Source organism: Rousettus aegyptiacus, unplaced genomic scaffold, assembly GCF_014176215.1.
Source record: "Rousettus aegyptiacus isolate mRouAeg1 unplaced genomic scaffold, mRouAeg1.p scaffold_m13_p_3, whole genome shotgun sequence".
In the NCBI taxonomy this organism is placed as follows: Eukaryota; Metazoa; Chordata; class Mammalia; order Chiroptera; family Pteropodidae; genus Rousettus; species Rousettus aegyptiacus.
In genome coordinates, this window is record NW_023416306.1 from 170,992,919 (window position 1) to 171,006,434 (window position 13,516).

At 59.5% G+C, this 13,516-nt stretch overlaps 1 protein-coding gene across 11 annotated transcripts in view; it reads left to right on the forward strand.

The window, feature by feature from the left end:
• WDR25 (WD repeat domain 25) overlaps positions 1 to 13,516 on the forward strand; it is a 117,765-nt gene that overhangs the window by 79,469 nt on the left and 24,780 nt on the right. For all 11 annotated transcript variants that reach the window (XR_004956213.1, XR_004956212.1, XM_036238487.1 and 8 more), the window contains exon 4: positions 1,401 to 1,531. Coding sequence is in view for 9 of the 11 variants with exons in the window: in XM_036238487.1 (XP_036094380.1) it covers positions 1,401 to 1,531 (131 nt within the window). In the remaining 2 variants the exon portion in view is untranslated. The remainder of the gene's footprint in view (positions 1 to 1,400; positions 1,532 to 13,516) is intronic.

Sequence of the window (13,516 nt, forward strand, 5' to 3'; positions counted from 1 at the left end):
CGGATCCAGGCACATTGGGTGTATGAAGGCTCCGCTGTGACTCTCAAGGGTACCTGCCGATCGATGGTGTTCGGGTCCTTGTCCGGGGAGCCGGGGAGCCGGCGAAGGCTGAACGAAGCGTGTGCACGCGGGGCGTCCTGACCGCGGGGCGGGGCGGCCTCCGGGAAGTGCTTTCCGGATTGAATGAGCAAGTGCGCTTCCTGGGTTCCCGTAAGAGGAAATGCTGCTTCAGATGCTGGGGTCGCACGGCCTCCCTCTCGGCCACCAGCTTCTTGCGTCCGTCACTGCCCGCGGCCTTGGTCCGGTGGAGGAGCCTCTGGGGGCCAGAGGCAGCGAAGGGTGCCCCTCGTGAGCCGGGAGAGCCCTGGCTGGCGTGGTGGGCGGCAGGTGCCACGCCTGGTGTGTGAGCAGGGACTCGGCCCGGTGGCCCGGCCCTGGGGACAGGTGCAGGGCAGCACCCAGGCTCTGGGCGGCGAGCACGGCTCCCGTGGCCGGCCCGGCTCCGCCTGCAGTCTCGGTGGGTCGAACTGGACACGAGACGACACCCAGGGCCCGGGGACGCGAGGTGGCTCTGCAGCCGACAGACCAGGCTCAGGGCCCCGAGTCCGACCGGCCGCGTCGCTCGCCTCTCAGAGATCCCGGCGGCAGACCAGCCGTCGTCCACGCCGTGTGTCTGTGGGCGCAGTGCACAGAAGGGCCTGACGGCAGGTTCGTGACGGATGCGGGGAGGGCCGCCTCGCGTCCTGCAGACCAGCGAGACCCCGGTGGTCCACGCCTCCCGAGCGTCCTCGGGCTCGGGCTGCCGCGATGCCACACCCTCGTTTGTTACCCAGAGCATCGTGCCACCCCCACCTGCCAGGCTCTGTAGCACAGCATTCGTGGGTTCTTCTAGGGGTGTGATTGTGAGACGGCTGATTAGAAAGAGTCACCTAGGAGCACCTGGCGTTTGACCTCCAGACTCCCCGGGGAGGACGCTACTGCGTCCACTGGAGCCGTGGAGACGCCGCCCCGCCTCCCCGCCTCTCTGCCTCCCCATCTTACACCCCCCCCCCGCCCCTCCTCCCCGCCTCCCCGCCTCCCCGGTCCCTGGTCCCTGGCAGTTTCCGCTTAAACCGGGTTTGGAGAGGTCGTGGGGCTCAAGCTGGTCCACGGAGCACACTGGGGCATTCGTGGACCCGGCCCTCAGGTTTAATCCGGGGGTGGGGTCAGCTCGTCAGGGTGGGATGGCCTTGGAGTGGAGCCGCGGCGGCCGCCGTGTTTCCGGAAAGCCTCCGCTGGCCGCCTCGGCCCCGGCGGGCTGTGTAGGTCCACACAGCCCTTCCACGTGGCGTCTCCGTTTTGAGATGTTTGTTTTGTGGTCCTAGTGTTTTCTAACCCTCCCTTCTCTTTCTGTGTTGTAGGGACCCAGCTATTCAGCGGTCAAAGTACCTTTAGAGTCACGACGTTGAAATTTCACCCGAAAGACCCGAGCCTTTTTGTGTGCGGAGGCTTCAGCTCTGAAATCAAAGCCTGGGATGTGAGGTCCAGCAAGGTGAGCCCGCCCCCTCGCCCGCCTTTCCACAGGCGGGTCCTGGCCGTGCGAGCCCTCGATCGATCAGGGGCTGGTCAGGATCAATCGATTGGGGGCAGGTCGGGATCGATTGATCGGGGGCAGGTCGAGATCGACTGGGGGCCGGTTGGGATCGATCGGAGGCTGGCTGGGGTTGATTGATTGGGGGCAGGTCGGCGTCTCCAGATAGCACCCTTCAGATGGAGCGATCACCACCCAACATTTCGTGAGTGCCAAGCATCGTTTGTAGGTGTTTTGAAAAACGTTTTTGAGTTGTTAGACGATTAGGAAAACATCCAGGTGCTGCAGGTCTCTGCAGCGTGTTACTGAAAGCATTGAGTGCCTACTGTGTGCGAGCGTTTCCAGGTGACATAAATGAACCGGCCTCGGGTCACACAAGGGACTGGCACGTGGACACGGGCAGCTGGTGCGCAGGAGTGGGGGGTGGGTGATGGGGGGCGGAGGGAAGGAAGGGCCAGCACACGGTGGGCTAGGTCCTTTTAGCTTGGCCTGAGGAAGGCTGCCAGGAGGAGGCCGTGCTCCTTCCGGGGCCGAGAGCCTGGCTGCCGTCCGCCCCACAGAGGAGGGGTCCTCGCGGCCAGCCTCGCCGCGCCCTGCCGCGTCCACCAACCTGACAGGCGGCAGCTTCAGCCCAGGCCCACGCCGTCAGGGCCGTCTCCGTCTCTGCTCCTTGAGTCCCGCCGCCCCGCTGCCCCCACGTCTAACCCGCCAGCCAGCCCGGCCGTGACTCTGGCGTGAGCCTCTCTTGTCTCTCGCCCGGACACCTGCAGTCCTTTCCCATCCGGTGCCTCTTCCCCCCAGGCCCCTTACAGTTTGTCCCCAACAGCCGGAGGCCACAGTGGTTTGCCACAGTGTGCGATGTGTGTCCCTCCTCTGGTCGGAGCCCCCAGGCTCCGATCTCGAAGCCAGTGTCCCCGCAGTGACCCCAGGGCCCACGTGCGTTTCCCCCACTCCCTTCCCGGCACCTCCGCCCCCCCCTCCCCCCGCCTCCTCGCCTTTCCCTGAACACGCGGGCCACCAGCCGCCGCCTGGGACACTCCCTGCCTCCTGCAGGGCTCTGCTCTCGCGCCGCCCCTGCAGGGAGGTCTGCCCCGGCCAGCACGCCAGCCCCGCCCGCAGGCAGCAGCCTCCTCGGTCACCTCGCTTCTCCCCGCAGCGTTCGTCATCGCCTGGCTCACTGCGGGTCCCACACACGCGTTTCCTGGCCTGTCTTCCGCCACTTGAACGTAAGATCCTCCAGGCCAGGGTGTTCGTCTGTCGTGTCCGTTGCTGACGTGGCTCCTAGCACAGTGCCCGGCACGTGGCAGACACGCAGCGAGTCTTGGTCGACCGGGCGCGTGACGGAGGGAGGCGGCAGGCAGGCGTGCTGAGCGTGCAGGAGCTGGGAACACAGATGCGGGCAGGGACTGGCGAGCGGCTCAGCATGGCCGGGCGTGGGCTCCACGCAGTGGCACGGGCCCAGGCACAGGGCCCTTGGCACCCTGCGTCACGGTTTGGACTGGCGGAGGGGAGCCGTGCAAGGTTTACGAACAGGGGCGCCTGTGTCAGGGCCGAGGGGCTCGTGGGCGGGCGAGAATGAAGAGCTACAGCCTGAGTCGGGGCTCAGTGAGCTCAGGACGGCTCATCTTCAAGACCTGAGAAGCAGTGCCCTGGTCTGAAGGAGGCACTCGGCCACTCAGGCCCTACAGGGGCTCACGATAAAACTCGCTTTGAGCTTGACTTTGAAAGAAGGAGGTGTGGAAGGTCAGAGAGTTCCCTCCTCCCTGTGGGAACCAGCGGTCCGCCCCGAAGGCCACCAGGCTGCCGCCTCTGCAGCACCAGAGGTTCTAACTGAAGGCTTCTTCTCGGGCGACCCCACCCCCGGGACAGGGACGCCCTCACTGAGCAGAGGATGGGGGGGCGTGAGGCTGCGCCCCAAGGCCAGGTCGGGAAGTTGAGGGGTCCCCTCCTCACTGCGGCAGAGGGTGTCCCCCGCCGGCTGTTGGAAGGGGCTGCTGGTGTTTGGAGCAGAACCTAAAAACAGAAGCATTTTTTTAAAGAGTGGGAATTTTATCCGTAGTTAACTTGCTTAAAATACTTTACAAGTGGGAGAGTTAGAGCACAGAGAGATGTATTCTTTTTTTTTAATCACACATTTTTCTTTTACAAGGAAACTCTTCTTAAACAATATTTGGAAAAGAGAGAAAAGTTACCAATAAAGAAGTAGACACAGTGGAATTTAAAAAAACGACACTGGAACACTTATATTTGGGAGACAGATACGTGATAAGTGAAAGAACACTCTGGAAAGTGCTGAGCGAGTGAGGAGCTCTCAGCCGTGAGACCTCTCGATCCTCTGGCCCCTGCTGAGGGCCGCGTCCCTCAAAGGTGCGCTTCCTGCCTTTGGCCCGGAAGAAAGCACTCGCCAAGGCCGCCATCTGATTGAAGAGTGCGTTAAAAATACCGGCTTTTCTCCCGGGGCAGACGCCAGCTGACGCACTCGGAAAATGCCGGAGATGCCGGCGGGGAAGCGGGTGGGAGCAGATGTTGCTGTGACTGGTGCTGGCGAGTTCGCGAGTCTCCCCGAAGCTGACGAAGCGGGCAAAGGGGCCTGTGCGATGTTTGTTCTCGCTTCTTACCGGCGATCGGGCTGCTTCTGCCCGCTGCCAGGTCGCAGGGCTGGTGCCACCCGCCTCAGCCGCTCAGGGGGCAGCTCTTTCCCGCTTGGTTCGCTCTGACAGGTGTTGCCTGAGCATCTCATCTGGACTGCAGGAGGACAGGGAGGGAAAGCCCAGGCTCCCTGCCCTGGGGGCGCCCAGCTGGGCTCTGTCCCTGGTGCTGACCGCTCCAGCGCTCCCTGGGCAGCGTACCCCATCCAGGGCTGAGCTGCCCGAAAGCTTGGGGGGCACAGTGCTGGAAGCGACAGATGGAAGCGGGAGGGACTCAGACCTGAGCTTAAAATCGAGACCCGTGACCCCTTTTCGGCCCGCCAGGAAGGCCTGTCTCGTTGCAACAGTAGTATGTGATCATTCCAGAAAGGGAGAACAGAGGCGGAAAGAGAGAAGGGGTCTGGAGCCAGCCAAAGGTGAACGCGGGTACCATTTTGATATTTTTTCCCTTGCTCTTTTCCCCTGTGTGTGTTTTGAAAAAAAAAAAAAAAACTTGTTTGGTTTTATTGTTTTTTGTTTTTTGTTTTTAACATAGTTCTGTACTTGCTTTCCTCGCAGCACCGTGAGGGTTTTCCTTGTTCGCACCGGCTCCCGTGGATTCTCGGGATGGCCCGCTGCCACAGTGCGCCTGGCTGGCGCGCCCCCCGCCTCCTCGCCGACACTCAGAGTCGCGTCTGACGCGTCGGGCCCTTGATAAACGTGGCGGAGCGAAGGGGTCAGCTCCACGCGACTTAGCGAGCAGCTTCCCTGGGTGGGACATTTCGGATATTCCCCGCCCCCTGTTTCTGCCATTTAAAACGAACGGACCTGAGGATGGATCAGGGGTCAACAAGCTGCAGCCTGGGGCTAAGTCTGGCCTGCCGCCTGTTTTTATGAATAAAGTTTTATTGGAACTCGGCCATGCTCATTCACTGATGTATTTGCCACGGCTGCTTTCGGTCTGCCGTGGCAGAGCTGAGCAGTTGCCGCCGAGACCACATGGCCCGCAGAGCCAAAGCTGTGGAGGACCCGGCCAGCCTGTGCTGTGGATAGATCTGGCTGTGGCACCTGCCCCCTGTTGACTGTCAGGGCCGCTTCTCTTGTTCTGGCTGAGAAGGCGGGTGCCCCTGCGGCTCCCCGTAACGGGCATCCTCGTGGAAACCGTGCGCTCAGCAGAACTGCTCTGCTGTCGGCAGCGTCCGAGGCCACGCCCTCTCGTTACGATCTGCACACGACCGTCCAGGTCTAGTCGTTATTCATTCCTCTGTCGGGTGCATATTTGTGCATCTAGTGTTTTCCGCATCGGGGGTTTGTCTCCTTAAGCTTGGGTCCCAGAACTCAGCTTGCTGGGTCGAAGCAAGTCAGCGTTCGAAGGGAAGGGATAGGTTTCTCATGAGAACGGAGTGGAGGCCTGCCGGGCGCAAGCCCCCCGTGGGGCCCGGCCGCAGGGGCCGGCTCCAGGAGACCTGCGTCTGAAGGGCGGCTGCACCGCAGACCTGAGCCACGTCCCAGTCCTACTATCCCCTAAGCTTAGCCAGGTGGTGAGCGCGGGGGCTCTGGACTTCTCCGGTCCAGCCCAGTTCATTACGGCAAATGGGCCGCTTGGCTCCCCCGGCCTCTCTTGTTGGCGGCTCTCTGCCTCATCACGTCCTCCTTACTGCAGAGTGCCTGCCTTCCTTCCCGCCGGTCAGCAGGATGCGTGCCGCCCGGGCCAGCCGACCGTCCTCGCTCGGAGCTGGCTCGGTGCTGCCAACAGGGTTGTCTGACTCTTCTTCCTTGAACATGGGTGTAGACTGGAACCCACGGTGTCCGTGGTCTGACCTTCATGTCACTGTGGGGGTCCGTCCCTCCAGAAGCCCTTCCCGGCCTCCACTGCCCCTGGCCTGAGCTACAGGGGACCAACAGGGCTCACATCTTCCCTCTCCCACCCGCTCCGCCGGGTGATTCTAGGCAAATCCCTTCGGCTAAGGCCTCTCTTAGTCATGGCTTCCCCACTGGTGTGGGACAGGGGCGGACGAGGCTGTCTCTGAAGCAGGGCTTCTCAGACTCAGCCGTGCGGCGGGGAGCACCCAGGCTCTTTCTTCTTGGGATGTGGATTCGCTGTCAGCAGATCGGGGTTGGGACGGTGTCTCAGTCTGCGTGGGCTGCCATAACCAAACGCTGCAGACGGGATGGTTCAGACAAAGAAACTTACTGCTCATGGTTCTGGAGGCCGGAAGTCCACGATCAAGGCGCCAGCGCGGCCGGGCTCCGCTGGGGGCTTCCTGCCCGGCTCGCAGACAGCCGGCTTCCGGCCGTGTCCGCAGCCGGCGGGGACAGAGCGCTCTGTGCTCCTCATCCCCTTACGAGGGCCCAGTCCCAGCATCGGGCCTCTGCTCCTGTGACCTCACCTAACCACGTCACCATTGGGGGGTTAGGGCTTCAACATATGGATTTGTGGGGGACACAAACATCCAGCCCTGCATTTCTGCCATGGTCCCAGGAGGTGCAGCAGCAGATGGCCCCTGGGCCACACTCTGAGAAGCCAGGGCCCTGTCCCGCGGGCACCCCCGGCCGTGGTCTTCGGCACCACCCACGACCTACCTCAGTGAAAGCTCTTGACCATCTTACGTGACTGTGCACCCTTCATCTGGCAGGTGTTCGTTTAAACCGCCTGTGCGGGGGGCTGAGTCGTGCTGTGCCGGTGCCCAGACGTCTCCACGGGGTCCGCACCGGAGCAGGTGCTCAGGGGACAGTGCAGGGTGACCTGTGTGGAGGGCGTGGCCTCTGGCAAATGGGATGGAAAGGCTGCAGCTGCTGCGGCCTGGTCGGTCCAGTGTGGGCCGAGGCCGAGGACGAGGGAGGGCCGCCGTTCCCGGCCAAGCCTGCGCCCGCACGCGCCCATGTGACTGAGCTGCCGGCCACACTCGTCTCCAGCCGCTCGGCGCCCTGGCTCTGCACCCAGCGCGGAGCTGCAGGCGTGTGGGACGCGGGCCCAGCTCTCCGGGGCCCACCGGCCCCGTGGGGAGTGCTCCAGGTAGTTACTCTAAAGTTCACTTTTAGATGACTATGTAGTTTGAGCCAAGTTAGGGTAGACAATAAAAGAAAATTTCCTCCTTATGTCATGAATCAAATTTGTAGAAAAGCTCCAACAGAGGCTCAAAAATCATAGTGCATATTTAGCGAGTCACCCTTTTTGCAAGTCTGAATTATGTAGCCCCAAGCTCAGCGAACATCCCTCCGTTGGGCAGTGAGCACTGGAAACCGGAGCAGCTCCCGAAAATCCAAGGCAGGCGGCCCCCCGGGCGGAGGCCGGGGGAGTTCGCCCCCTGCCCCGTCCCCTGCCTTCTGCGGGTGGCGGGCCAGCCGTCTTCCCACGCACAAGCTCCACTCTGCGCCCCGTAAGCGTCGCCGAGGCACCGGCCCCCATCGCCTCTGGGGTGGTCTCGGGAATCGGCCCCGGTGGCCAGCGCACGCTCGATCTGCTGTTGGTTGGACACAAATCACGATCATGCTTGTTCTGCATCCTTCTTCCCTGCTTTCCTTTTGGGTCTGAATCCCAGACCCCCTACAAGCTGTGTGTCCTCACCTGCGGGTGATAGTGGGGGACGCTGGCTCACCCCCACTTCCCCACCGCACGGATCCTCCGCTGGGCCCCGTCACGGCTCCTCACTGCGGCTGCTCAGCAGGACGTAAACTCCCCGAGGTCGGGGAGCTGCCTCGTGTGCTGCTACAGCCCCGGGGCCTCTCACAAGGGGGCGGGGCCGTTGCAGGAATGACCGACAGCCCTGACCCAGACCTGCTTCGCAAGTCCCCAGTAATGGGCTCACCAGCTGAAGCACCCGCCACCTGAGCCACCGTTCATTCTCCGTCATCTCACACCCCTGCAGCGGGCGCCCTTCCCTGAGCAGGAGGGGTGACAGCCGGTAAAGCCGCCGTGGTGGCTGACCCAGCACAGGGGCCGGAAGCACCTGGTGGGCAGTAGAGAATGCTGGCCTGGCCCCCGCCCCCCGTCTGGAGGCGGCCCAGGCTTTAGGGGTTTTCGCACCCCTCGGAGTTGTGCGCTGCAGCCTGGGGTCCTGGCTCGGGCGCCCAGGTGAGGCTCGTGAGGGGCGCCGCGGGGTTTCTGCCCCTGCGGGTGAGTGCGTCCTGACATTTGCATTCGCAGGATGCTGGCTGTCTGGGGACGCGGCGCCTTCGCGCCTCGCCTCGGTGCCATCAGTTTTCGTGGCATTGTAGGCAGGTTGCTTATTTGCCCTAATGAGGTTTTGATTACTTTCCATTTGTCTCTTTCATCGGCTTTATATTAAAATGCCTTTTTATTTGGACTCTTTGTACTTTCTGCAGTTCTGAGTTTTGCCTCAAACCAAACTTTTTTATGCAGACAAGAACAGGAGACTAACCAGAGGCGGAGAGATGGGGGGAGGGCTCCAGAGAGCCTGGTGCAGACAGGGGAGTGGCTGGCACCCTCCAGGCAACTCCCAGTGGCTCCTTGTCCTCTCTGGGCTCTCACCGCCCCAAGTGTCAAGCGGGACTAGGGCCAGGTGCTCTCTGGTCCCTGCCGACGGTCAGTACTGACCCAGGTGGCACGTGCGGGGGGCTCAGCACCCACTGGGGTCCGTACGAGGCGTTCCGTTAGCTCATCCGCTGCACCGCGGTCCCCCGAGTGTGCCAGACGCTGCCCTCACCCCATCCCACTGGCAGGGCGCCTGAGGTTCAGAGAGATTCTGGCGACCAGTACACAGCCGGGTTGGTGGTGGGGTAAGACCTTGACCCAGGTGGCTTGACCCCTACGCCCTGGCAGGCCCTCACGGCATGAATGGAGCTTTGGTCTCGGGTGTGTAAGGAAGGCGTCTTCAGCGAGCGCTGTGTGTGTTTCGTCCTCCGGGAGGCCTGTGCGGGGCAGCCCTTGGGTTCAGATGTTTGCTCAGCCCTCCGCGAGCAGCCCAGTGCCTGGCGTCAGGGACCCAGCTGTGAATGGGACACCGGGGGCCCTGCAGCCTCAGGCCTGAAGTCATAATCCCAGCGCCTCTGCGAGGCAGCCTTTCTGCCCCGTGGTGCGGGCGAGGAGCCCAGTTCCGGAAGGTCCAGCCAGCTCTTGTGTGGCGGTGCAGCCACGTGGGGCCTGGGCCTGGGCCCGGGTCGTCTAGGTCCTCCCTCTCCCTACTGCAGGAAGGGGACACATGGCGTTTATTGATGCCGCAGCATTTTCTGAGCCACCCCCAGACACCGGGCACTGTCGCAGGGCACGGGGTGAGCAAACCCAGTGAGGCAGCCCCGGCCCCGCGGAGCCCATCTGTCAGAGCGGTGCAGAAGCCTCACTGAGAACACACGTCTGCGGCGTGTGGCATGTCCGTCGGGCTCACAGCTGCCTTCGCAGGTGGCTGTGGAGTCTGCATGTGTCTCCTCGGGTGCCAGAGTGTGGGGCAGAGCTAGGGAGGGGCTCCTGGCAGCCCACCGGTGCCCAGCCCAGCTCCCTCTTCAGCCTCGCTCCACAGGGCCTTCGGGGCCGGCAAGCGGAAACCCGGGTGTGCGCGCTGCCCGCCGGAGCCCCGTGTGACCGTGGGAGACGCGGCAGTGTCCAGGTCTTTCGCTGACACCCCGTTTGGCAACTTCTGCTCTTAAAAACGCAGTAGGGTATGTCAGAAATATGAAGCAGACTCTGGACCTGTAACAATTACATGTAATCATCATATGGCGATTATATAAACACAAGATGTAATACTAATCTGAGTTCATTACAATACTTTTTGCCGCAGGAATAAGCTATTTTACACTGAACACCATTCCTTAAGATTTTAAAAAATTTAGCATTTTTTTTATTGAAATTGATTTACATTTTTACCTGAAAACCTATTTTAGTTTGCTGTAAATGATAACATTAAAAAACCATGGATTGAATGCTTTAGTTATTTTTATCTTAAAATACTTTACTCAAATTTTGGGGACGATAGCTTTATGGTGATGTAGTGCACACACCACACAGCGCACTCATTTACTGTATACCATGCATCAGTTTTTAGTGTATTTAGGGCGGTTCAGCCAACATCACAGTCAATTTAGAACATTTCCATCACCTCGAAGAGAAACCTTGTGCCCTTTAGAGCTCTGCTCCCCGCCGGCAGCCCCAGGCCACTACCGATCTTTCCGTCTCTGTGGATTCGCCTGTTCTGGACATTTCATCTAAATGAAATCACACGGCGTGTGGTGTCCTGTGACTGGCATGGCATTTTCAAGGTCCCTCCACGGCACAGCATGTGTCAGGCCTTCGTTCCTTTTCATACCTGCGTAATATTCCATCGTATGGACGTACCGCATTCTCTCCATTCCCCAGCTGGCGGACGTTTGTGTTGTTTCTCTTTCTTTTTGGCTGTTAGGATCACGGTGCTGTGAACGTTCGCGTACAAGTTTTGTGTGGACAGATCTTTTCATCTTTCTCAGGCTCCGCCTAGGGGTGAAATTGCTGAGCTGTATGGGAACTCAGAGCGGGACCTACCTGTTGGGAAACTTCCGGTCTGTGGCCGCACCATTTTGCGTGCCCACCAGCAGTTCACGAGGGTTCCAGTTTCTTTGTGTCCCCACCACATTTTTCCTGTCTTTCCGTTAGTCCCATCCCAGGGGGCGTGCAGCGGTATGTCCGTGAAGCGGGTTTGAAGTGATCTCCCTACGGTTTCACGTAGGACCCTTCACACTGGCTCCTCCTTCACGACTGAGCTTTGCGAGTTTGTGTCCCTTGCAGAACTGGTTCATTTCATCTAAGTTACCAAATATACGTAGCTATCCTTGTTCATGATATACTTTTATTGTCCTTTTGATATTTTTCGGTTCTTCTCCTTCATTCCTGATAATAAAATTTATGTCTTTTTTTTTTCCCCTTAGTGTGGCTAGAGATTTATCAATCTTATTGATCATTTCAGTGAAACACTGAGTTTTCCCCATTGTTTTTCTATTTTCCATTTCATTAATTCTGCTCTGATTTTTATTTTCTTCTGCTTGCTTTGCGTTTAGTTCGCGCTTCTTTTTTTAAGTTCTTAAGGTGGCGAGTTAGGTCACTGATTTGAAATCTTTTTACAGTGAGCATGTTAATTCAATACACTTTACTCTTAAGTTCTCATTCCACAAATTTGATGTACCGTATTTAAATTTTCATTCAATTCAAAACTATTTTCTAATTTTATTTTTACTTCTTCTTTGATCCATGGATTATTTAGAAGTATACCGTTTAGTTTCTACATATGTTGGGATTTTCCAGATATCGCTGTGTTATTTCTAGTTTAATTCTGTTAAGATGAGAAAACCATATGATTGCAATCATTTAAAATGTATTAGGGTTGGTTTTATGGCCCAGAGTATGGTCCATTTTGCGGAATGTCCCACATGCTCTTGGGAAGACTGTGTATTCTGCTGTGGTTGGCCGGAGTGTTCTGTCGATGGCAGTCTGGCCTGGTTAGTTGGTCATGCTGTCCAGTTTGTCCTTCTGTATCCTCGCTCATTTTTGTCCACCCCTTCTTTCGCTTATCGACAAAGGAGTGTCGACGTCTCTGACTGTAAATGCAGATCTGTGTATTTCTCTGTTCGGCTCTATCATTTTTTTTGCTTTATGTATTTTGAAGCTTCCACCACAGCTCCTTGGGGGGCGGGGGTGGGGTAGCTGCTCTCTGGTCAATGCTGTTAGAGAAAATAAGAAAAAAAGAAAAACAGAGAAAGGAAAGGAAATAGCGGCTCACCTCTGCCAGTCGCCTGTCTGAGCTCTGACCTGTCCCCAGCCGGCCCCAGCCGGCCCACTTCTGTCTGCTTTCGGGGTTCTCGGGGAATTGCTTTCTGTTTGGTCCAGAGTTTTAGTTGCAGTCAGGGGGGAGAGAGGCTGTAGTGGGCTCAGGCAGATTTTGACGACCTCACACCTTTCCAGACTCGTCTGCCCTGAGTGGGTATTACTCTTGAAAAACATAACGCAATCGCTCGCCAAGGGAGCTGGAGGAAGAGGAGTCTGCAGACGAGCGTGAGACCTTGGGGTGGGGGGAGCGTTGGGGCTGGGGGAGGGCAGAGGACGGGTGCCCCAGCTGGAGCTGCCCGGCGGGGTTGGAGGCCGGGTGTCTGCTGGCCTGGGGGCGGCCCGAAAGGGCGTGGGAGACCAGGGGACACAGGGCTCTGTGACGAGGGCGGTGGGGAGCTTGTCCTGATGACGGGAGCGACCGTGCTGTCTGAAGGCCCCTGGGAGGGGAAGCGGAGGAAGCTCACCCCTCCGGCCCCCCGGCCGTAGCCACCCCCGACGGTTGGCATCCTGCCCTCCAGTTTTTAGGCACAGACTTATATTTTTATATAATTTTTCCCCAATGTAATATTATAGCATGAGCGTTTCCCGCATTGTTAAACAGTTTTGGGTGATACGACGTTAAGTCATTACTGGATGTACTATCCCGGATTTAACCGGTTCTCTGTTACCAGCTGCTTATCACGTGTCTGGCGCCCCCTCGTTACAACACTGGGGCACAGATGTCTGTGCGGAAAGCCCTCGATGCAGATCGATGGATGGAAGAGTGCGCGAGGCGTTAGGTCCGGCTGCCCTGCCCACCTCCTCCCCGCGGGGGCACTGGGGGCACCGGCTCCCCCAGGAGCACGGCTGGGCGCGGTTTGCGGAGTGTAGCGGGCTGAGGCTTCTGCAAGCTCACCTCCAGGGGGCGGACCTGGAAAAAGGGGGCGAGGGAGCAGGGTGGGGCTGGCGAGGGGGCCCCTCCTCCAGGCGGAAGGAGCTGTGGTGGGGCGGGGCCGCTGCCAAGCCGGGGAGACCCGCCCCCGGGGCCCCCTGGTCTCGGAGTGGAGCCACCTGTGCCCTGTTCACCTCCCCCTCAGGCCTGCAGATGAGCCCGTCAGCCCAGACCGGCTCCCCAGCCCTCAGCCAGGCTTCCGGCACGTGTCGCATGCCTGATGGACATAGAAATCAGGAGTTGGAGTTACTTGGGGCGTAGGATTGGAAATGGACACTTGGTAGGGCGAAGGATGTCCCTGAGATTCCCGGGGAGGGGCCTAAACTGTCAGCAGAGTCCAAGCATTGGGAAATGAGGTCCCCGCGGCAGCCGGGGGGGGGGGGGTTGGGGGGGTGGTAGAGGGTAGGAGCAGGAGGGGCGTCTCAGGAAAGGTGCCTCCTCCTTTCAGGGAGGGACCTCGGGCCCCAAGTCCCAGCAGAGCTCTGTCAGTGTGGGGCCCCCTCATCCACGTCCCCTAAATGCATCCGCTGGGTTTGCACGCCATTGGGACCTCAACAGTAACAGTGAAGCAGAGGGTGGCCCTGTCCCCATCCTGTCCCCATGCAAGGCAGGCAGCAGGGGGCTTGTCCCCGGCG